Genomic DNA, 22,477 nt, shown 5'->3' on the forward strand with positions numbered 1-22,477 from the left:
GATAATGTAAGCGTTTTTGTATTGCATGTACTTTATTGGCGATAGAGGACCATATATTCTAATGCATAGCCTGAATTTGCAAGTAAAACTTTATAACTAGTCTATCAGAATTTAGTAGTTTACAACCCTGGTCCTCCTACACTACTCACAATGGCCACTAGCTACACGCACCAATTAATAAGGAACATTCTAAATAAGTAAATTTAAATGAGTTTTATCATTAGTGGAAGGGAGACAGCCAGGCTAAATCTGTGACTTGTTTTTTTTTTTTTTTTTATAAACAAGCCATTGACTTTAATACCAGAATTTGAACTCTGCACATTGATGACGTTAATAGCTACCGCCGGAAGTGGTCCTTTGAAATTGTAGTTCGCCCCTTACTCCCTCTTACAGGATAAACCAGTTTGGATAATACATTATTTCTGCAACTAAATCGTATCGTTTACCCCATTTGGCAAATATATTTTTAAAATCCCCTTCTAGCGACGACTTCAAACTAAACCCGTGATCTATTCATCCTTGGTGACAACGCTGAGAATTGTTAAACGTAAACATTGGGGTGGTACAGTATCCAGCAGATGCTTACGTTATTGCCTGAACTTATCAGATGTTGGTTACCGGACGCGGACGTTTTATTTTTTTTGACCGAAATGACGAATTGCCTTTTTAATTTTTTGTTTCCGTCACACAATTTGTTGATCTATGTAAGATAGTACTGCCAGACAAATAAGCATGCAATCGCCAGAAGAGGAGAGTAGTGTTGCCCATATACAGTTTACTAAGACTGCTTCGGATATGGATGACGCAAGTATAAACAAAGGATCTGTGGTGGTTAAAGATGGGGAACAAAGTGAGCCGTCTCACGAATTTGTTGAAAGCGACACTTCAAGTCCAAAGCAACAAATGTAAGAGTAAAATCAACGACTTTATTCCCTAAAAATGTCCACATAATCATTAAAATAGCTTTTTTTAAACCTTAATTTCCTTTGTGTAATTAATTAATAGTTTTAATTTTGTAGATCAAACAAGTATTTGTTATCCTCACTTGTATTCTCTACATTTTCCACTTTCATCTGCTACACAATTCTCTGTAATTTGTTTGTTTCATAAAAGGAATACCACTTCCAATGATATTTCCCCATCTGCATCTCCCGAAGCCAGTGGATTGTTGTCATTGCCATTGGAGATGGTATCCCAAATTGTTTCACATCTCCCGGCTCAATGTGTCATTTCTGTCCTGCCAAAGGTGAGTTGTATAGGCTATTTCTTCACCCATTCCTTCATTTCACAAAAAATATGAGCCTTACATTTGTCATTGGGCCACAATTTGATGTTTGGGTTAAAATGATTAGTCACTGAATGGTCCTGATGATAAACCCAACCATGCTTTGGGATTAAAAATACAAACAAAATGTTGTCATGGTTCCTGTCTTCTCATTTCAGGTCTGTTGTGCTTTGCGCAATATCGGGAAGGACAGCACAGCCTGGCAGCTACGGACACGCAGACTCATTGGATCTACAGCTAGCTTCCCAGTGGGGCCCAGGGAAGACTTCGATTGGCCTGTTGCTTGCTTGGAGATGGAGAAACTCATTTCATGCTGGTCCAGTGTACCGCAGGTTGTAACCAGAGTGCCTCAATATGTTTTGGCGGACTATGAAAGAGTGGGCCGGCGTCCAAGGGCCTTGCAAAATGAATTACCAGCAGCAGAGGAACAACAAGGTGACCCAGTGGGGGTTCCTGAACCAGAGAGGGTGGGTGTCATTGAGGAAGCAAACAATGGCGAGGACCATTTAGCCCAATTGAGGGGAGTTCCGGATGAGGTATTAGAAGATAATCCAGAACCAGGGAATGGGGATTTTGGGGATCAACCTATTTTATTTGAGGACCAAAATGATGCTCCTGATCATCAACAGCCTGTTGGGCTTCAGGGCCATGAAGAGTACCAACCCTCCAGAAGTCCAAGTCCACCTCCAGAACTAGAGTGCGTCACCTTGCTTTCAGGACACATCGGCGCGATCAACTCCATCCTCCTATTGGGGGGTAACGGAGCTGTTTGTGCTACAGGCTCCAGAGATTGGGATGTTAAACTTTGGAATTTAAAGGCAGATTCTGGCAATATGCTGATGCATACATTAACAGGTCAAGGTCACTTTAATACTCATCAAGGTTGGGTTTGGTGTTTGGCATTGCAGGGACCCCTTCTGGCTTCGGGGGGATCTGACGAAACTGTCAGGTTGTGGGACCTTCAAGCTTGTGGGGCAGAGAGGGGGGTGTTCAAGACTGAAACTGGCGTCATATGCATGTCTTATCTTCAAGATGTATTGGTGGCTGGCACATATAATAAGAAGATCCTAATGTATGACCCTAGAGGTGAGGTACTTTTACTCCCAAAATGTACTTTTCGGTCTAATATTAATAATATTGTTTTTATTTTTTTACCCATAGCTGATGTTCCTTTGGTGAAAACCCTCGAACACCACAACAATACCATCCTGTGCCTGGCAGCAGATGATCAGTATGTCATTTCTGCGAGTAGAGACAACACCGTGGTCGTCCACGATCGCAGAGCAGACAAGAGATTGATCAAAATTCGGGTAATTGTAAAGAACTGGAAGAAGTTCTAATTATATGACAGATAAACTCAAAATTGTTTCTCTTATTTTAGCTACGTTCTTACCTGCGGTCCATGAGCTACAGTGGCAGCGAGATTTGGGGAGGTGACTTAAAGGGCCAGCTTCGTTGTTTTTCAATAAAGCAGGGGATCATGAAACGACTGTCGGTGTTCGATGTTGGCCACACGGCTATGATCACGGGGATTTATAAGTCACCTGGAAGCCTCTATACGTGCTCCTCTGATTTTACTGTCAAGGTAAGACTGTGTGATATTATTGTCATATAAAGCAAGCATTACAGTGTTGTCAGCCTTTGTACATTTTTAGTTACTAATCGGAAATTTCAGGACTTTTTTTTACATTTATTTGTATTTTTTTTAACACAATTTATGTTTTTTTGTGTTTTTTTTCCAATTGATTCTCTTCCATCTTCAGACACACATCCCTTGTGGGCCTCCAAAGACATTATGCACAATGCGTCATCAAGAAGGAGTCTTAGGGGTGAGTGTGATGTAAAAAGACGTTTTTACTACTTATAAAAAGTCATTAAATTCCTTTTAACTCATACCTTTATTTGATAAAAACATTCAAAGTCAAACAATTCACTGTATAATAAAATTATTCCATTAGTTTTTTTAAATTGACCATTTTTGAGACTTGACAGAGTAATTTATTATAATATGTCTGCATTTCGTATGTTTGGATGGATAAATCATATTTTCCTTGTTTCTTTTTCCAGTTAAGTGTGGAGGCTGGAATTCTTGCTGTCGCTTTGGGGAATATGTGTGTGGAAATCTGGAGGCCAAAGAAAAGCGAGACTTGATGATGGAATTGGACGGTTTAGTGACCCTAAAACTACTGTTAAAGATCATATCAAATGTTATGTTTTCAGCACTTATCTTTGAACTTATTTGGTTTAGGAACAAATCTTGAAAATGGCTATGTGGGATATTTTATGTTGAGGAAATAAGATGACATTTAAAAATAAATCTGTCATCATTTGAATTATAACATTTTGAAATAATTAGTACTGTACTTGTATGGGCAGTCTGTAATTGAGTACACAGTATACTGTGTATACACACTTTATGGATGTATTAATGTAGTATCTGTGTCCAAACACACATATAGTTCATCTATATAATAAAGTATGTACAATTTAATTAAAAAAAATTAGGAATGCTGTTAAAAGTTCATATTTATTTCATCAAGTGGAACTTTTCATGCATTTTGTTCATTGTTTTTTTCCTTTCTTGGAGTCTTGCCATGATTTATTGTTAAGTTTTTGTAACCTACTTCATTTTGTTTGAATATATTCTATTAAAGTTCTTTCTTGGGTCAAATCAATGTGTCAATGTCGTTTTGAGTGTGGCCAGTGAATTATAACTCAAAAAGTGGTTAGTAACAAATGACTTTTTCACATTTTTCCCAACACAATATGCAATAAATCCTCAGCATTAAAAAAAAAACTAATTTGCCTCATTTATTCACAATAAATCCCATTGTATGACTTACTATGTATCCAGTAAAACACAAATCATGAATATATCAGTCACAAAGTATTCCATTTTATTCACGGTTTAACATTTTCCATTGGTAAAGACATCAAATAAAGAAATGACGATCTTTAAACTGTTTTTTTTAAAGCAAAATACAGGATTTCTTATCTTTGAAAGGATTGGAAGAGGCAGTGATGCCTGTTATTAGAGGGTCATTGCATCTGTGGTCCAGGCAGTATTGGACCAAGTCTACTGCTGTGATGGAAATCTACAGAAGGATAAAGTTGGAAAAACATCCATGAATTAAAGATAAAGGATTAATGTAAAAATACAAGTGTATACATACCTTTGTCCTCTCCATGCTTGCTTCTAAGCGGAGCTGCTCCACCATCTTTTGCACTTGAGCAAGACTGTTTCTGTAACTCATTTTCCACAAGAGCTGATCGCCGCGTTAGGTTGTGGCTGGATGTAGCCTGAAAAGCATTCTGCGTACCTTTTTTGAACGCCACTGTCTTTGTATTTATGTTCATTCATCGGGCAGGAGTAGAACGACCCTTTGAACGTTACTCGAAAGGTCAATATGGAAAGGTCACATAGATCAGAGCTCTTCAAATGGATTTAGGATGGATCTGCTTTTGCAAAAAGCCTTTTTTTGGTAGAGTAGTCTGATAAATGTAAACTGTTGTTGTTGGTGAGCAAATTTGCATTGTTTTTGCCTGTTTTGGAATTTAATTAAATTGAAATGAATTTCATCACACATGGAGATGTTTTTTTTTTGCATTGTGATTATTCCTATGAAGCATATTTGAGAATAAAGTTATTATTTGTAACTTGTATTTTTTTTTTTTAAATAAATAATTTATATAGTGTTGATTTTTGCCATTTATCCAATAGTCTAATGAAGATAAATTATGATTTAAAAAGGTGGTAGAGAGGTCTCTCACCAGCTGTTCCCATATTTTACCACAGTTTCACGGAGAGCCATATACACTCGCCAAAAGAGCCACATATAGCTCCTGAGCCATAGGTTCCCTACCCCTGTTGTAAACCATGATGAATATGTGTATTGCTGTCAGTGGCAGTGCACAATTAAACTGCAATACTCTGCCAGATCTCTTCTTTAAATTAAATGCGACACCTATAAAAGAAAAAACAAGTTTGTGAGCAACGAAGAAGAAACTTATCAAGTTTGTCCTTTCCCACTCTCCGTTGAGCTGTCACAAATGCGTCCTGATTGCGATTTGTGGTTCCTTCGATCTAAAATCACAAAAAGCAGAAGATCTAAAGATCGTTTGTGAGATCCTCTCAAATCCTAAGCACCGCATTCCACAGCGTCTCTCTAAGGTGCGTAAATATGTACCTTTTATTTGTTTTCTATAGTTTTGCGTCCGATTGAACCTAACATGTGTTAGCTTTTGTTTGCTAAACTGTCCACATGGCAAATTATTATAAAAGTTTTGCCTTACTTAATGCATTACGTTAAGATATATGGGTACAAAAATAAAATATATTGGTTCATGTGCAAAGTAGCGATCGTTCATTCTAAGGCGAAAACAACTAAGTAATTGCCATTGACGGCGAGACGCGTTCAATTGTTTGAACTGAATGCATAATAGTTTACATGTGTTGTGGATGAGTGCCTCACAGTGGGTGGACCTGGGTTCAAATCCAGGTAGATCCACCTATGTGGAGTTTGCATGTTCTCCTTGGGCTTTTGTGGGTTTTCTCTGGGTACTCTGGTTTCCTTCCACATTCCAAAAATATGCACGATGGCCTGATTGGACACTCTAAATGGCCCCTAAGTATGACGTCTCCATGTGCCCTGTGATTGGCTGGCCACCAATTCAGGGTGTGGCCCAAAGTCAGCTGGGATGGGCTCCAGCACCCCCCTCATCTCGCCCTGGAATTGGCTGGGAACCAATTTAGGGTGTTCCCTGCTTGTTGCCCATGGCTGGCTGGGATAGAATCCAGCACCCCTGCAATACTTGTGGAAAAAAAGCATGAATACATGACATCTATAAGTGATGATCTCATGTAAATTGCCTGCAGAACTTGCAGAATGATGACAAGAGGAGCATTATGGTCAATGGCAATCAGTGACTTAAGACTAATTATGTACTGTATCACACTACCTTTCAGTTGTGGTCAAGAACATGGCAGAAAAAATCCCTTCTGTTGCCCTCGAGGCTGTTCTTAAAACCAGCAGCGACCTACCAGAGGACTTACCCAAGATCAGAGGCTACGATTTTAACCAGGGCCCGGATCTCCAAGCAGTGCTCAAGTCTTACCTCAACACAGGTTTTCAGGCCAGTAGCCTCGGATTGGCCATACAGGAGGTCAACCGCATGGTGAGAGCTTTAACATGCACTACTTTTTTTTTATTGTTTTTGAGGGTTTGACAATTACTGTATGTATTTGTTCTTAGATCGAGAAACGTCTTGAGCCAACGGAAGCAGCAGAAAATGACTGTGGTGACGTGCCATCCCGTCCAGGTTGCACTATCTTCCTGGGGTATACTTCAAACCTCATCAGTTCTGGAGTCAGAGAGAGCATCCGATATCTGGTAGAACACAAAATGGTACGTCCGCCATTATGTATTTTCTAAATCTAAATGTATTGAAGAGTTTATCGTAGTTCTCTTCAAATGTTCTTTTTTTTGACCAAAAAAAATGTTTCTGTTAACTTTTTTGAAGGTGGATGTGGTTGTAACCACAGCAGGTGGCATAGAGGAGGACTTGATCAAGTGTCTGGCGAATACGTACCTGGGAGACTTTAGTCTACCTGGCAAGGAGCTTCGATTAAGAGGAATTAACAGGTTGGTATTGAGGAACTTTCTAACAGAGAATGTGGATACATTTTTTTAAATTGAGAAATCAGTTACAGTGTTTTTACTTTATTTTTACTCATTCTTAGAACTATGCATTTAAGACAAATATCTGTAGATGGGACTAGTTCAGGGTTAGGCAAATTATTCCACAAAGGGCTGCCATTCCAACTCATAAATAGGACACCTATTCCACTAATCTGTTATCCTAAAAGTAGATTACAGCCAGAAGCTTCATGTTTTCTGCAAAAATCACATTGGTTAAATTGGCTCTACTCAACCGGTTTGACCATAAATTTACACCCATAATGGCCCTCCAAAACTGGTTTGCCCAACCCTGGACTAGTTTGTTAAAAAGGAACAAATATGGGGTAGTGGCTGGATTTTTTTTTTAAAATTCTGGCCTTCATGTAATGTGTCCATATTTCTTTTTAATCATTTCCATTTCCCCCCTTTTATTTTTTCTGGTTCAAGAATCGGGAACTTACTCGTTCCTAATGATAACTACTGTAAATTTGAAGACTGGCTTATACCCATCTTGGATCAAATGCTGTTGGAGCAGAACACAGAGGTGAGTGAGTCTCTTAATATACTGCTTATTTAGTAACTTTGTTTTTATTGATGGTTGGAAATTGATTTGATTCTTAGGGTACACACTGGACCCCCTCAAAAATGATCCATCGACTTGGAAAAGAGATCAATAATACCGATTCGGTCTACTACTGGGCATACAAGGTTAGTCTGAGGTTGCATTATTTATAAAGTACATTAACCAATCATCTCTACCTTTCCAAGAATATTTATTTTTATTTATTTTTACATTTTATTAGAATAACATTCCAGTATTCAGTCCTGCCTTGACAGATGGCTCTCTTGGGGACATGCTTTACTTCCATTCCTATAAGAACCCTGGTCTTATTTTGGATATCGTGGAAGGTAAAGGAGATAAATGAACTCATTTATGTTATACTTGATCATCTCTTGAATTTAAACATTTTTTTTGTAGATATACGCAGGTTGAACACCCAGGCGGTACATGCCAAAAAATCTGGAATGATCATCCTTGGTGGTGGACTGGTAAAGCATCACGTTGCCAATGCTAATCTCATGGTAATTTATCCATTGATTCTCTCAGTGCCTTTTTAGGCTTTTTCATTGGTGGTGGAAGTCATTTTCATGTTTGTTTATTCCAGTCGCAAAGTAACACAAATAGATAATCATAATATATTAGTTTGTGATTGGCTCTCATGTCCCATTAATATAATAGTCTGTCTTTAATACATTATTAAGAATGGATGATCATTAATGTTGTGTAGTGGCTTTTAACTGATACACATTATTATTTAACTTCTTTCTTCACATTTTCTTCCAGAGAAATGGTGCAGATTATTGTGTGTACGTGAACACGGGCCAGGAGTTTGACGGTTCTGACTCTGGCGCCAGACCCGATGAGGCTGTGTCCTGGGGCAAGATCAGAACTGATGCCAAACCTGTTAAGGTATCTATAATCACTGCTTATACCTACACATTTCTACAAATTTCTACCACTCCACGATATATGTTCAGAGATTTTTTTCCATTTTTCATTCCAATGGCAAAATACGTTTTGGAACTCCAACAGTGTATTCTTAACAGTTTTGAATCTCAGTATTGTAGGATCACTTGTCTGATGCTACGCCAGGTAAACTACTAATTCACCTTGTTCTACATTTGTTGAAATACTCAAACAGGTAATCAAAAGTATAATATAGTCGCCAAGTCAATTTTTCTGATTAATTATGACTGGCACACCTTCATTAAAATCAGGATAGGTATTAATTTTGCCTCATGGTGGCAGTATATCCTCTTATTGCCATTGATAGGTTTTGGTCATCACTATATTCTCCTTTTAAGGCTACTATGTATACACAAATATGTGGATAAATGGATAATCATGTCATTGCAAGCATTGATCCTTTTTGTTATATTTACTTTACAAGGTGTATTCTAACAATAGTCCTTTTATTTCCAGGTGTATGCCGATGCTACTATAGTATTTCCTCTAATTGTGGCTGAAACATTCGCTCGCCACGCTGACCAACTGACCGCCGGCAAGAAAACGGAATGAAGGCGGCAAAGCTTTTTGTCTCATCACAGTAAGACCCCTATTTTTATTTTTTTCTCGGGGAAAAGGAAGCCTTTCGTTGGTCGGGACGGTTAAATTTTTATATTACTGCAGCATTAGTGCTGCCATGTTAAGGTGAGTTTAGCTTTTACGTCCAATATTGACTTGTTAAGACAAGTTTTTTTTTATTATGATTGGTGTGGCTGCAACAATGCAGTCGCATGCCACAGCATGCACCAAAGAAAAAGTCAGTTGTGCGTTAACAGACGCCCGTGATGGAATCAGTGAATATGTGGTGGCCATGAAGCCAAAACGGCGTTTATCTGGCTCATGAATTTGATTTGATTTAACAATGAACGCCGCGGATGATTGTCCATATTATGTAAACCGTGACATCACACTGCATGATTGCTGAAGAATGCAAACAATTAGTTGTAATTCAAAGAAATGTATATGCAATAGTTTATTTCATCATGTTCACCTCGTTGTTTGAAAATCTTTAAATAGCTGTCTTATTTCCACAATATGAATATCAATGAATATTTTAGATTATTATAGCATTTGTTTGTTATACAAGCTTAGTATTTCTTTTGTAGAGGGGGTGGCCTTAAGAATGACGTTACATTTTGTTTTGTTCTCTATCTATTTTTCCCTTTTTAGCCTTGCAAAATAAGTCATATTACTTATGTATGTACATATACATGTTTATACATATATATATGTATACATGTACTTATATGTACATACATATATATGTACTTATAAGTATATACATATATATGTATATATGTACTTATAAGTATATACATATATATGTATATATGTACTTATATGTATATACATATATATGTACTTATAAGTATATACATATATATATATATTTATGAATATACATATATATGTACTTATATGTATATTCATATATATGTATATATGTACTCGTATGTATATACATATGTATGTATAAATATATATGTATATACATATATAGGTATATATGTATATATGTATATGTACATACATATATATGTACTTATAAGTATATACATATATATGTATATATGTACTTATAAGTATATACATATATATGTATATATGTACTTATATGTATATACATATATATGTACTTATAAGTATATACATATATATATATTTATGAATATACATATATATGTACTTATATGTATATTCATATATATGTATATATGTACTCGTATGTAAATACATATGTATGTATAAATATATATGTATATACATATATAGGTATATATGTATATATGTATATACACACTGTTTCTGCCGTTCAGTTGTTGACGTAGAGTTTTTACTTGTCCAGACACAATAGATCCTCTTAAGGTTCTTTTCCTTTCTGCTCTCAGCTAAAACAACCCCATAATCAAGTCAAGCCATTTCCCAATGCGATAAATCAGTCTGATGTGGCAATAATATTTCCTGTGCCAATCACGCTTCCTATATCCTCAAGTTGTTTTCCTAACCCACTTAAAGCTTACTATATGTTATACCTTTAAAAAAAGGAACTTGTGCATTCCACACAGTAGTTACAAGTGTGTATATGAGGGAATATTTTGTCCTTATTTTGCTTTTGAGAATAAGTAACGACATCGGAACTAACTCTCAAAAACATGAGTCGTGCAATATGTGTGCAATAAATTGCGTCTTCCTCCAAAAAAAAAAGCTTTTCACTTCAAGTCATCTATAGACCGAGTGATTATATTATGTCATCCTTCATAGTCCAACAAAACTTCAACTCAATGAGTTTCTTTCATTTTTTTGTGGTGCCTCAATATAAAAAGTGTGGGTAACTGGGAATGGGACACTGTACTAGTCTGTAGGAAAATATGTGGTTTGGAGGTAGAATTTCAGCAACACATCAAATCCACAGCTATTTGTAGTTCATATTTAACGTATTGACATGTTCGGGTTTTTCCTTGCGGGATATTACGTAAGCTTTTTCGCTAAAAACTCACTTATTAACTGCCAGTGTATATTTTGTGGTCTTCTGTTACACCCAAGATTCCATTTAATGGCATCAAAGCTTAGGAAAATCTAAATTTGACAAACTCATAGTTTATACTGCATGTTGAGTGACTTGAGTTAACTTAAGGTGAATGACTTGTGTTTTTCTGTGTTTCATTGTGTACTGTTAGAATGTACAATGAAAGAAAAGTCCGTTTTGTCATTTATGGATTGTAGGTTGCTGTATCTTAAACTAAATTATGGTTTTTATTTTATAGCAGCCAATGTACAGCAAAGCAAAAGTAGATAAGACATTTTGTGTGTGTGTATAACGATTAAATATATTCTGTCTTACATGCACTTATTCTTCATTGCTTACGTGAGTCTGTTAGATTGGACCATGAACAAAAGTCTGGAGTAGCACTTAGAAATCAGTGATTAATGTGATTGAACCAAAAAGCCACAATTTGGCAATAATGGTGCATTTTGCCCTTCAGGCATCTTTTAAAAGGAGTATAAATAGTTTTCCTTTAATTTTTTTCTAACTCTTGGAAGTTCTCCATGTGAAAATGTCAATTCAAGCATATCCTCAACCACAAATCAAGGTTTTGAAGATGGAAGCAGTTTGGAACTGGATTAAATAAATTCCCTTTACATTACATTTGTTCTGGGACTTGGATTTGGACCTAGTAAGGACATTTTCTAGTTTAGTACGATTTAATGGATTTCAAAGTTGACATTTGACCTGGATTTCATTCAGAATAGCCCAAGAGGATTCTCATAGTAATGCAAAAAACTTGAAACTCAGCGCCGAGTCGTTGTCACGCTACAAAAACGTCTACACAGACCAGGCAGTGTTTGCACCCCCCCCCCCCCAGCATGGAACAATCAGTGCCCTGTGGGATGTGAACGAGAACTGCAGTCATAATGGCAATTATGTCTGTTCCTGTCTAAAGTGACGGTGAGCAGCTAAGTACTAGACATAGAGAAAGAAGAAGTAGGAAGACAATCAAGTGTGTGATTCTCTGTCAGTTACACATTAGGATTAATTGTGTCCGTCTAGGGCTGAACTCAATCCCTATCCTGACTTTTTTTTCTATTCTATTTATCTGTCTTTGCTATGGTAATGAGTATCTTGCTAAATCCATTGGCCAACATGAATGAACAGGTGAGTAAGTTCATGGGTGTGTGTGGGGGTGTGTTTCAAGGGAAGGGCTGATACTTAGGTAAACTTTTGAACATGGGAAAAAGAAATGTGTCCGCCGAATACTGAGAATTAGGAAGTACTCTGACGCATAGTTTTTTTTTTTTTTACTCTAATGATGGAACGCGTGACATTGTTGCCGTGGTAACATAAAAAAAGCAGGAAAAAAAACACAGAACTTGATTGTTTTGACACCGATTTGTTATGGAATTTTCAATATTCTTAAAGTCTTCCACTTATTAATTTGTTAGATTTAGTTCCTTGATTGAATATTGTTATAAATGCCAAATATTAGTGAATCAGACAAATTATGCATGTTAAAATATTCTTATTTTAAAATTGCATCGTTTTGGTCTATGAAAACCCCCAAAAAATATACAATTTGATGTAATACATTTACACAAAAACCACAAATGGACACACAAAAACTAGCAAAATAATTTATTTTCAATGTCACAAATCAAAACTTGTTCTGTTAATCGGACAAAAAAGAAGCAACAAAATTCATACTGTAAATCAAGAAGAAACTTTTTAAAACTATATTCATACATAACTTGGACATATCAAAATATCAGCCCCTTTAATCACATATTTGAAATGTTTCCTTCCGGTAAGTCGACATAAAAAAGTGAGTTTAAATGAGGCTCCGAGCCCCTGTTCCTGCTGAACTGAGCCAGCTGACGTCACACACTGATTATCAGCGCAGCAGGCACAGGAGACCAGCCCAGGAGGGGGTCCATACTGCCACACATAAGTACATATATTTTCATATATTTCCAACCTAATGGACTCTGTATAATCAAGCAAAAATCCACAGGCGATGCAATATCTTGAACCAAAAACGCTGCAAGCCCAAATTTTGTCCTCAAGTCGTTTTGGCAGGGATCTGATGACATTTGGCTTCTACAAAAGATTAGCAATTATTAGCAGATGGCATTATACTCACTCCCATAAGGCAGTACACCTCATCTGGCATTGTCATAACAAAGTGGTGAATCATTTGTTATGGACACATGGCACAAGAACAATGAAAAGGCTAACGACTATTTTCTTTTTGATATCTAAATATGTTTAAAAAATTAGGTTACCCATGGAGTATTTTATTTTACATCAAGCTAATAATGATTCACAAACACCTAAATTCTCCCTCACATTCCCTTTAACAAGGATACAGAAAATAATTAGAACACCTCTTTTATATTTTACCAGAAGTTTAAATGACTCTGGTATTTTGAATTGTAAACATTTGTAAATATATATTTTTACATGAATAATATCAAGATTAAAACTTTTTAAATTATATATATTATATATAATTGTATATATTTAACTGCAGATGAGAGCTAGGCCTTTAATTTTTTTCAAAAATACATTTATCTAGTCATTTTTTAAAAATCTTTACATTTGTTACTTTTTTTCTCTCCCAAAAATACATTAATCTAGTCATTTTTAACATCTGTAAATATGTTTTTTTGTTTGAACAAAATCTAATTCCAAAATCGAAATAGACATTAATTTTTCCTCAGAAAACTACTTTATAATCCCTTTTTCTTAAATCCTAAACCTCACACCACTCTTCCTCCATCAAATAAAACACATTATTTCCCAAAACATTCTTTTCAAAGAAGCAAAACTCTGCATATCATAAAGCTACAATTTCCAACTTAAATATAAAAATCTTCAATATGAGTGTATAATCCTTCAACTGCTTTTCCACTGATGCAAATGGACGTCAACCCATGACCTTGATCTTTCCTTGGGCCCCCCTCCGGTTTTCAGCCCTGCAGCGACAGAACTTAACCACTGTGAACATGACAGACTCAGTGTTCACATGTGAGCTAAGTCCTGTCACGCCACGGCACAGCACGCTCAGGTCTAGTCAACAGCAACTAATAATGTTCTTCTTCTTCTTCTTCATATGTGCTTTCTTCATGCCAGCCATTGGAAATCCCTGGCAATGTGATTCAATCCTTAGTCTTGGAAATCACTCTGCCAGGAATTCCCCTGGTCAACAGAGACGGTTTTCGACGAGAAGCTCTGTCGTCGCCATATCTACAAAACACATCACAATAGTCACCATTACCTTTTTTTATCAGCCATTTGACCTTGTCTCGGCCCCCCATTCGTCCTTGTGTGTGTGTGTTTGTCGTCAACTCCCAGACTTCCCGTGGCCTCTCTTATAAAAATAGCTTTTCAATGACAGAATGGAGAATTTAGTTCGAAGGAAGTGGCCAGTCAAGTGGCACTCCCTCTAATGGATGTGCGCACTAGTCCGTCTGATCTTTTTTCCTCACGAATTGAGTGAAACGGCTTAGTTTGCCCATTAAGAAATAGCAAGGAATGTGATCATTTTACATTTAGTTTAGTGTTACATTCTTATTCTTGCTACTTTTGTTAGTATTTAGTAAGAGGCACTTTTTGAAGTACAACACATGAGTCAGCAAGACTCTTTTTGGGAAACTCCGGACTCTAAATAAGTTAAAGCCTGTCTGTCTGCCGGGATGTGGAGCACAACTCTTGGGACACGTAGGGCGCTTATCGCCAATCTCCTTGCAGAAACTGTAGAGCATACAGACTGGAAACATGGTCCCAAAATAGTATAATCGCTACCTACTGTTTTATTTGATGTCAAGCCAAAGTAAGGCACTTTTGCACCAGTGCTTAATGTAATTGTTGTACATGGAACAGCTTATACAGTAAAAGGCTCAAAGGGGAATACATTTTTTTACAAGTAGTTTTCACTCAATAGAATGTAAAAGTAAGATTTTTCTATTCTTTTAAGAATAAAACTTTATTTTCCCAGTTGAGATTTCTACTGTTGTTCAAAATAGAGTTTGAAGCAACTAATGCAGAGCCATTTGCAGCTTATTTTTTTGGAATTTTCTTATTTTTAACAACTTGACAGCAATAGACGTCCAATCTATTTGAAGTGGGAAGATGGCAGTTAATGTACATTCACTTTAAATGTATTGGATTTACAAGAAAGGGCAGTTTTGGTTAAAGAAATGGGAACAAGTAATGTGGAAAAGACAGGCTAATGCAGGACTTTAGACTAATTTTCAGTCCTGATTTCAAATTGGAAGGAAACCAAGGAATCATTTTACCGCCCAAGAAGAGCTCTCGGAATATTTGTAAACTCCGCAAATTTCCACCATGCAACAATGGCTCCTTGAGTGGGCGAAAAAAAACCTAAAAATTTACCCCTTTGGCTAATTTGTATAAATGTTACAGCAGTCCCAATGGTAAACACTCCAAGTGAAAGGGTTTTTGTTCCCCCTCCTTTCTGGCTGGAAATAGCCAATTGAATTTAAAAGGTTACAGTTACACACAAACAATATGACAATATGACAAAAATGAGTATTGATTATTATTACAAAACCTCCTATAATCTATTTTTGGGAGAATTTCACAGAAATCATATTGCAGTGGGGATCTTTAAATGTATCCTATTACATAGAAAAGGTCATTTTTATGTCCTAATAGCCATTATAGCCATTATTCCGCCAACTCATCCCATAGTACTCTCATCTTACACTATTTTCTTTGCCTTTTCATCTTTTCCATGGGTTTTCCCAGCTTCGAACCCGCAGCTGTCCTCATTCCTTCCCTTTCCTTTCCCTTCCCTTCCTGTGTGATGACGCACACTGTCCAACACCTCACCTCAAATGCTCCTTGTGCGATGTCTCACTTTTTTTGGGGTTTGGCTCGTCTTGTTTATTTTGTGTGTGTCGACGTGACATGTATCGCTTCTCTCTCTACTGGGACGTTTATTATGGTTAGATGTAATCATAAGCTTCTGTGGAGAAGACGTCTGTGGCTCGGATCGTCTTTGTGCCAGTGTTGTGCATCCTGAGGCATAGAAGAAGGGGAAAATGAGTCTCATTGTGTGAGATCATGGCCAGGAAATGTAGCTCAGTGGAACGTTTGCATTAGGACTAATGAGGGCATTGGGGAAAAAAGGGGAAAGGCATCTTTTAAGAATTTCAATTGTCTCCTAGTTTTCGGAAATTGTAGTACTGAAAAAATAAAATCGCATTGCTCTTTTTAGACTATTTAGATTACGTGTGTCCAAGTTGTGGCCCGGGGGCCAAATTTGGCCCGCCGCATCATTTTGTGTGGTCCGGGAAAGTAAATCATGAGTGCTGACTTTCTTTTTTAGGATTAAATTCAAATGAAGAGTATAGATTTATATTAAATTTCCTGATTTTCATCCTTTTAAATCAATAATTGTAATTTTTTTTCAATTTTTTTGTGTTTTTAGTTAAAAAATCATTTTGTAAAACGTAAAAATATACAAAAAAAGCTAAAATAAACATTGTTTTAGCCCTATAAAAAACTGAATATTCAGGGCTTTTAATCCAGTTCTTTTAATCCATTTATAAAAAAAAAAATCTAAATATTATATTTAAAATGGTCCGGCCCACATGAAATCCACATGAAAACCAACCCGAGTCTGACACCCCTAATTTAGATCTACTATTGCCACACCATTGTATGTGATAATATCAATTCTAGTTTTTGTTGTGTTATACTATAGCATTGCTTTTTGCTTTTGTGCTTTAGAAGCTAACTTGTCCAGGCTCATTTCTAATATTAAATCCCACGTATACCAATGCAGTTTCTACACGACAATAGACAAATCCCAATATGTCTCCAGGAACAAACATAAATACTAAAAAAAACCCTCTTTTATACTCCCATCAGTTTGAGATACTGTTAACGCCAGTTGACAAATTGCTGATATTGGTGCACACAACGCACAGTAGATTGTTGACGTGGCCACTGGCTGTTTTTCTCTGACCGTCACTCTTCTTCGGGGTTGACTTTGCCGTTTACACAAGGGCACACGGTTAAGTGGAAAAGCCTCTGTTGAGACAGCTGGGTCTCAAGCCCTTGTTGTTTCAACGCATATCTTTTCCCAGTGCCCTTGCACAAATACACGTGCATGTGCATTAAGAGATGCGCAAAGGCAATGGGGACCCGCACACAATGCTATCGATAAACAAACACCGGTTATGTCAGCGATGCTGGTGGGTAAACAAGGTATGTGCGTTAGCTGGTTCCTCTCTTGGCCTCATAAAGCTCAGAATAGCACCAATACAGGCTGATGTGACATCATTCACACTTCTGGGCTGGCAAGAGCTCCACATGGCAAACAGTGCACTTGTGTGGTTTAATAATGTGGCATACTAATATTGATACAATTTAACAAAGTGCAGGTTGAGCGTCCTGAATACATACTGCTTGATTACTCATTATATATCTATTTTTAGCTTTTGTCAACCAAGATAACTTTTAAAGACCAGAAACTTGTCATAAATATGAAAAAATGTCAATCAAAATATGGATATATAAACGCAACACCGATCAAGAGTATGAAATATAAGTATATTTACCAATTTATTGATTTTTAATGTAATTTATTAAACATGTATTTACTGTATGTTACTCTCAATGAAATTGATATTAACCAAGATAACTTTTAAAGACCAGAAACTTGTCATAAATAGCAAAATAATATTCAAAATATGGATGTATAAACGCAACACAGATCAAGAGTATGAAATATAAGTATATTTACCAATTTATTGATTTTTTACGTAATTTATTAAACATGTATTTACTGTATGTTACTAACAATGAAATCAATATTAAATGATTATAGTTGGATACTCTGTTTAAGCAGGGATGCAACTATTCTATTTTCATAAATCTAGGTATCACACCCTTTAAAAATAGTTAGAGTATGCTACTGTGAAATTGCTGCACTTTAAACAACAATCAATCTTTTGTCAGATAACAATGTCAACTGAAGGTGCACTTAAATTTTATGTGTAAATCTAGCAGATCCACAGTTAGATATTTGAGGCCACACACCTTGGTGTGTTTACCACACCCTGCCTAGCTAGCAGACAGTGTATGTCTGGGTATGTGAGCGCATGTCGGCGTATTCATTTCATGTTGCGTGCGAGAGTGTAATTATTACTGAGACCGTGACATTCAAAGTCTGACTCTCTGGCGCTCCTTGCTGGATACTTTTCTCTCCGTTTACGTGCTGCATTTGGCTTTAAAATCAGTGGGGACGGGCCATTGGGTTGACATTCATCTGTGGGAAATCCAGATGAAGATTTTGCAAAGAAGACAAAGTCTCTCGGGACTATGAGCCCATCCCCAAGCTGGTGGTTCTGCTCCATGTGTAACATTATCCCCAGCCTGGTCCCATGCCAATACACCCTTACCACCACCAGGCCTCTACTTAGTCCTCAGTTGCACTGCTGCCATGAACCACACGTGCATAAATGGAGGCAGAAAACATGCAATGGCTTTTGTTCCACTACGCCATCCCTTTTTTCCTTAAGTCTACTCCTATTACTGCATTCCCTAAGTCGATTATACCTTTCTAGCATTTAACTAATGATTCCCAAATGGAATACATGAGCTATTGTTGCTCCATAGCGCTAAACTTTAGTCTAGACCAATTCAGAAAGAGAACTGACTTCCTTCTATGGACTTACAAGGCCTTGGAACAATAAGAGTAATGTTAAGCCAATGGATGCCTGTTGAATCGCTGCCCCCCCCCCCGACATCCCGTCTTTGCTTCTCAGCGACTTTTAATGACCCCAAACCCTGACCTGGAAGGGCGCATGGACAGGATGATGACACACATCCACAAAGGGAGCTCACCGACGGTTACATTTGGAAGGTAGACAAACAGGTTGAGGAAAACTAATTATGTCATTCAACAGGGTGGAGTTTAAACTGGCAGACATCCCATTCAAAGAAACTATTTGTGTCCGACCTTTGTAATGGAGACGCTTCCACCCGACACAATGTGAGAATGAGTATTCAAGTCCCCCCTTGATCAACAGGTTGCCGCTTTTTGCCAGATAACGTGAGACTCACGGAAGAGGGCGCACAAATCAACATATAACAGGAAGTATACAGTAGACAGAAAAGAGCAAAACGACAATGTCAGTCAATGCCCTCGGGGGGAAATGGTGCACTTACCTGAGAGAACATTGTTACTCCTTTCTTTGGTCTCCCGTTGACTCCTAAGCATGCTCTCCAGTGGTGTGGCTCAACTATACACAGATGTTAGCCTCTCTCTCTCTCTTTTTTGCCCTCCCTCTCCTTCCAATGTAGTCTCTCTCTCTCTCTTTCTGTCTTCTTGAGCAGTGCAGACACAAGTGTGTGTGAACACCAGTGTGTGTCTGGAAGCCAGACGGGGTGAGAGTAAGCGGGTGGGCGGGTCTGAGTCCAGTCCAGGGGATTCCTTTATGACGATGTCAGAGGAGAAGAGTCCTCCTCTTCAGTGTCTCGCTTCTCTGTCTCACTCACTCACTCATTCGCTCACTCCCAAGCAGTGTACCACCCGATTTCCTCCCCCACAGGAAAGGGGGCAGGGAGCTAATTGGCCGCACAGCCGCTAATAAATGAGCAAAGGCAGTCCGAGTCAATAGCGAGCAGGAAATGTGCAGAAGTTCAGCAGACAAACACACTCGGAAAGTCCGCTTTTGAGTATGCAAACTTTTTAACAGTGTTAAATATCCACGTCAGCGTCGGATGTTGGCACTTCTCGAGCATTTGTTGGGGTTTTGCCAATTAGAAAACAGGAAATGGTTGGTAAAACAGTTTTTGAGAATATTGGAGGTTTTTGTTGTTGACTTTGAAAATGATTTTGAAGCTGAAATAATCGTTTTGGTATCGTGCAACATAACCAGGTTGTGAGATATGAATTTATTTGGATGTTCTCGTATTTGTGTGGATTCAAATTCAATAGTCGGCATGTATGATTGTTTGTCCAAGGTGTATTACACCTTAAATAGGATGGGTTACAGCCTACTCATGACCCAAGTGAGGACAAGTGTAATTGACCATGAAGGGATGAGTTTGCAATCATTTATCAAGTAAGGAAATATGAAGGTGGCAGATAGTAGATAAGATCATACTTTAAGATATATGTCATCTATGTACACAATTTTTCTGTGGGCTTTTATATTCAAAATCCATTAAAAACAGGGTCTGTATGGTTGTTATTTAGTATATAAATTGTTTGCATTGAATGCGTTTTATAAAACCTATTTTAAATTAGAGGAAAAGTTTCTCCTAGTATGTGACTTAAGTGTTCAAACTTTATATAACTGTTTTCCTCTATTAAGTACCATTCTGTTGTATTACTACACACATTTAATCTTTTCCAACTATCTTTTCAAGCATTCAAGATTCAAATCTTTACTTATAGTTTGCCTTTTTCTGTCACAATATCATATAAATATTACCTCTGGACAATTAGGCCATTATACTATTGCATATAGTATTTAAAAAAATATTTTACCCCCCGATTTAGCCAATTTTAGGGCCTTAACGTCAAATATTGACCTTAACTTTACGTTTTTTCTTCTGACTTATTTGCTGATCTATACCTATTATCATCAAACACATACACTCAAACAACACATACTCAGGACCAGCGTCACAATTTTCTAAGGGGTGTGATTGAAGCTTTACAACTTCCCCTCAAGCCCTTTGTGTGCATGTGTGTGTGTGAGAACAACAAAAGTCCTACACAGACACAACTACGCCCCTGTAGACGTCACACATTCCACTTACAGACACACACACACACATATACACACAAGCTTGTCTCTTAGCAACACATACATTGAGGCCAAGTGAAATGACTGTGCCACTAACATGCATAACCGCAAGGTATGATGTTCTTTTTAAGGTATGGTCATTTAAGTTAGAATTGATTAGACTTGTGTAATTACTCTAATGAGCACCACTTTGTACATAGGCAGAAAGCATATTTGAGATGAAGAAAAGTTTCCATGTCTTTCTTGTGGTCAAAATTCAGGTAGACGTGGTGTACACTCCCCTTTTAATTAAGCTTCTCCGACCTGACTCTTAACTAGAGTTGTTTCTGTAATTAGTCAGACAGATTAGACTGAACAATGCCCTCAAAACACAGACTATTAAAACCACAAGAGGCCACTCCCAATTAACTGAAATGATTTTTAAATGCAATAAGATATATATATTTTTTAAGCAGATTTTCCTTTTTTAACAAAGTCGGTCATTGTCATCAGCATTAAGCGCTTTAATGATTAGAGACAGGAGATTATCATAATTATTATTAATTTTTTAGAATTAAAATGACTGTTATTAAGTTACTGGGTACACATAGGTTGGCAGGTGGCCATTTTGACAAGTTCTGCAGGTGTAAGCGTAAATTCAAGGCTAACTGTAATGGTAGAAATTAACTAAGTTGGTATGAATAAGGAAGTTGCAATTGTGTTTGGTTATTATATCCTGGTGGGATGTCTTAATTATGCCTAGCCTCTATTTAAACCACTACATTTGTACTTATTCAGCACTTCAAATATATTTATGGTCTGTAGAAACAAATCAATTCATAAATTTAACTCTTTTTCAAGTATAAAACACAAATAATCTCCCTACATATTTCTATTTAAGGGCCCGAGGATTCAATTGTGCCATATTTTGACCATAATTTTCCTTTAAAAAAAATCTAAAGTATGTTTTCTCTTTTAATTTATTTATTTTGGAGGTGATTTTCACAAATTGTGCTGAGATGACCCATACTTTTATCCCATAAATATGATTAATGACTCAAATACAATGATAAATGTCACTAATCAACAATCTTAATTAAAGCACATCAGGCCTGTAGGTTTCTTGTAATTAATTTTTTTTTTTTTTTTTTTTTTAGTGCCTTCATTCTACTATTTGTATGCTTGGATACAAGTGCGTCACCCAATCACGTGTCATATTGAACCAGCTGACCATCTTGGTGACTTGGTGAGTCACTGTGTGATTATTCTTGGCTGCAATGTCTGGGAGATTTAAAAAAAAAAATACATTAATAACATTTCCTCTCAGCTTTTGAGTGCAGTCAGATCAAATGATGTATCAAATCATCCAAAATTATACTTTTTAGACCCCAAAACATTTTAAAAAGGAAAATAAGGGACATTTATGTCACCCTGCGCCCTTTTAATCAATAACAAAAAACCTTTACATTTACTGACAGCTTTTTTTTAATTAATAAGTTCTGTAAATATGACAGGCTCACATAACAACCTGCATTCACAGACCAATTACTAACCTTTTGTATTTTTAACTTTTAAACCTTAATTAGATTGACCTGGTTCTGAATTGATTTAATTAATAGTAACTGCTAAATTATCCAAGTTTAGTTTTAACTCTTAGGATGTGTAATGTGCCATAAGTAC

The 22,477-nt window shown here is 36.9% G+C and overlaps 3 protein-coding genes across 4 annotated transcripts; 2 read left to right on the top strand and 1 right to left on the bottom strand.

The window, feature by feature from the left end:
- Positions 1 to 342: 342 nt before the first annotated feature.
- Positions 343 to 3,959, top strand: fbxw9 (F-box and WD repeat domain containing 9). Its single transcript, XM_077735422.1, has 7 exons — positions 343 to 905; positions 1,114 to 1,246; positions 1,444 to 2,371; positions 2,447 to 2,595; positions 2,667 to 2,870; positions 3,049 to 3,114; positions 3,353 to 3,959. The coding sequence occupies exons 1-7, from the start codon at positions 733 to 735 to the stop codon at positions 3,434 to 3,436; spliced, it is 1,737 nt and encodes a 578-aa protein (XP_077591548.1). The 5' UTR covers positions 343 to 732; the 3' UTR covers positions 3,437 to 3,959.
- A 215-nt stretch (positions 3,960 to 4,174) lies between these two features.
- On the bottom strand, positions 4,175 to 4,585 carry LOC144209122 (guanine nucleotide-binding protein G(I)/G(S)/G(O) subunit gamma-7-like). The gene is made up of 2 exons (XM_077735345.1): positions 4,459 to 4,585; positions 4,175 to 4,380 (listed from the first exon to the last, which is right to left on the bottom strand). The coding sequence occupies exons 1-2, from the start codon at positions 4,537 to 4,539 to the stop codon at positions 4,255 to 4,257; spliced, it is 207 nt and encodes a 68-aa protein (XP_077591471.1). The 5' UTR covers positions 4,540 to 4,585; the 3' UTR covers positions 4,175 to 4,254.
- A 734-nt stretch (positions 4,586 to 5,319) lies between these two features.
- Positions 5,320 to 22,477, top strand: dhps (deoxyhypusine synthase). Of its 2 annotated transcripts, XM_077735344.1 has the most exons (11): positions 5,320 to 5,456; positions 6,252 to 6,460; positions 6,538 to 6,690; positions 6,806 to 6,927; positions 7,411 to 7,507; positions 7,585 to 7,671; positions 7,767 to 7,872; positions 7,943 to 8,046; positions 8,309 to 8,434; positions 8,948 to 9,071; positions 21,955 to 22,477. In XM_077735344.1, exons 2-10 carry the CDS (start codon positions 6,266 to 6,268, stop codon positions 9,041 to 9,043), a joined length of 1,086 nt encoding a protein of 361 aa, XP_077591470.1. In that variant the 5' UTR covers positions 5,320 to 5,456; positions 6,252 to 6,265; the 3' UTR covers positions 9,044 to 9,071; positions 21,955 to 22,477. The 2 variants fall into 2 exon arrangements, with proteins under 2 accessions (XP_077591470.1, XP_077591469.1); XM_077735343.1 differs by lacking the exon at positions 21,955 to 22,477 and having other exon boundaries at positions 8,948 to 9,145.

The sequence above is a fragment of the Stigmatopora nigra genome, chromosome 15 (assembly GCF_051989575.1).
Source record: "Stigmatopora nigra isolate UIUO_SnigA chromosome 15, RoL_Snig_1.1, whole genome shotgun sequence".
In the NCBI taxonomy this organism is placed as follows: Eukaryota; Metazoa; Chordata; class Actinopteri; order Syngnathiformes; family Syngnathidae; genus Stigmatopora; species Stigmatopora nigra.

Excerpts from the sequence above, each read along its gene's own strand:
- fbxw9 (XM_077735422.1), top strand. The coding sequence starts at position 733 with ATGCAATCGCCAGAAGAGGAGAGTAGTGTTGCCCATATACAGTTTACT. Across the intron at positions 1,247-1,443 it reads TCATTTCTGTCCTGCCAAAG|GTCTGTTGTGCTTTGCGCAA; the intron begins GTGAGTTGTATA and ends TTCTCATTTCAG. Across the intron at positions 2,372-2,446 it reads CCTAATGTATGACCCTAGAG|CTGATGTTCCTTTGGTGAAA; the intron begins GTGAGGTACTTT and ends TTTTACCCATAG.
- LOC144209122 (XM_077735345.1), bottom strand. The coding sequence starts at position 4,539 with ATGAGTTACAGAAACAGTCTTGCTCAAGTGCAAAAGATGGTGGAGCAG. Across the intron at positions 4,381-4,458 it reads CAAGCATGGAGAGGACAAAG|ATTTCCATCACAGCAGTAGA; the intron begins GTATGTATACAC and ends ATCCTTCTGTAG.
- dhps (XM_077735344.1), top strand. The coding sequence starts at position 6,266 with ATGGCAGAAAAAATCCCTTCTGTTGCCCTCGAGGCTGTTCTTAAAACC. Across the intron at positions 7,672-7,766 it reads TCTACTACTGGGCATACAAG|AATAACATTCCAGTATTCAG; the intron begins GTTAGTCTGAGG and ends ACATTTTATTAG. Across the intron at positions 8,435-8,947 it reads CTGATGCCAAACCTGTTAAG|GTGTATGCCGATGCTACTAT; the intron begins GTATCTATAATC and ends TTTTATTTCCAG.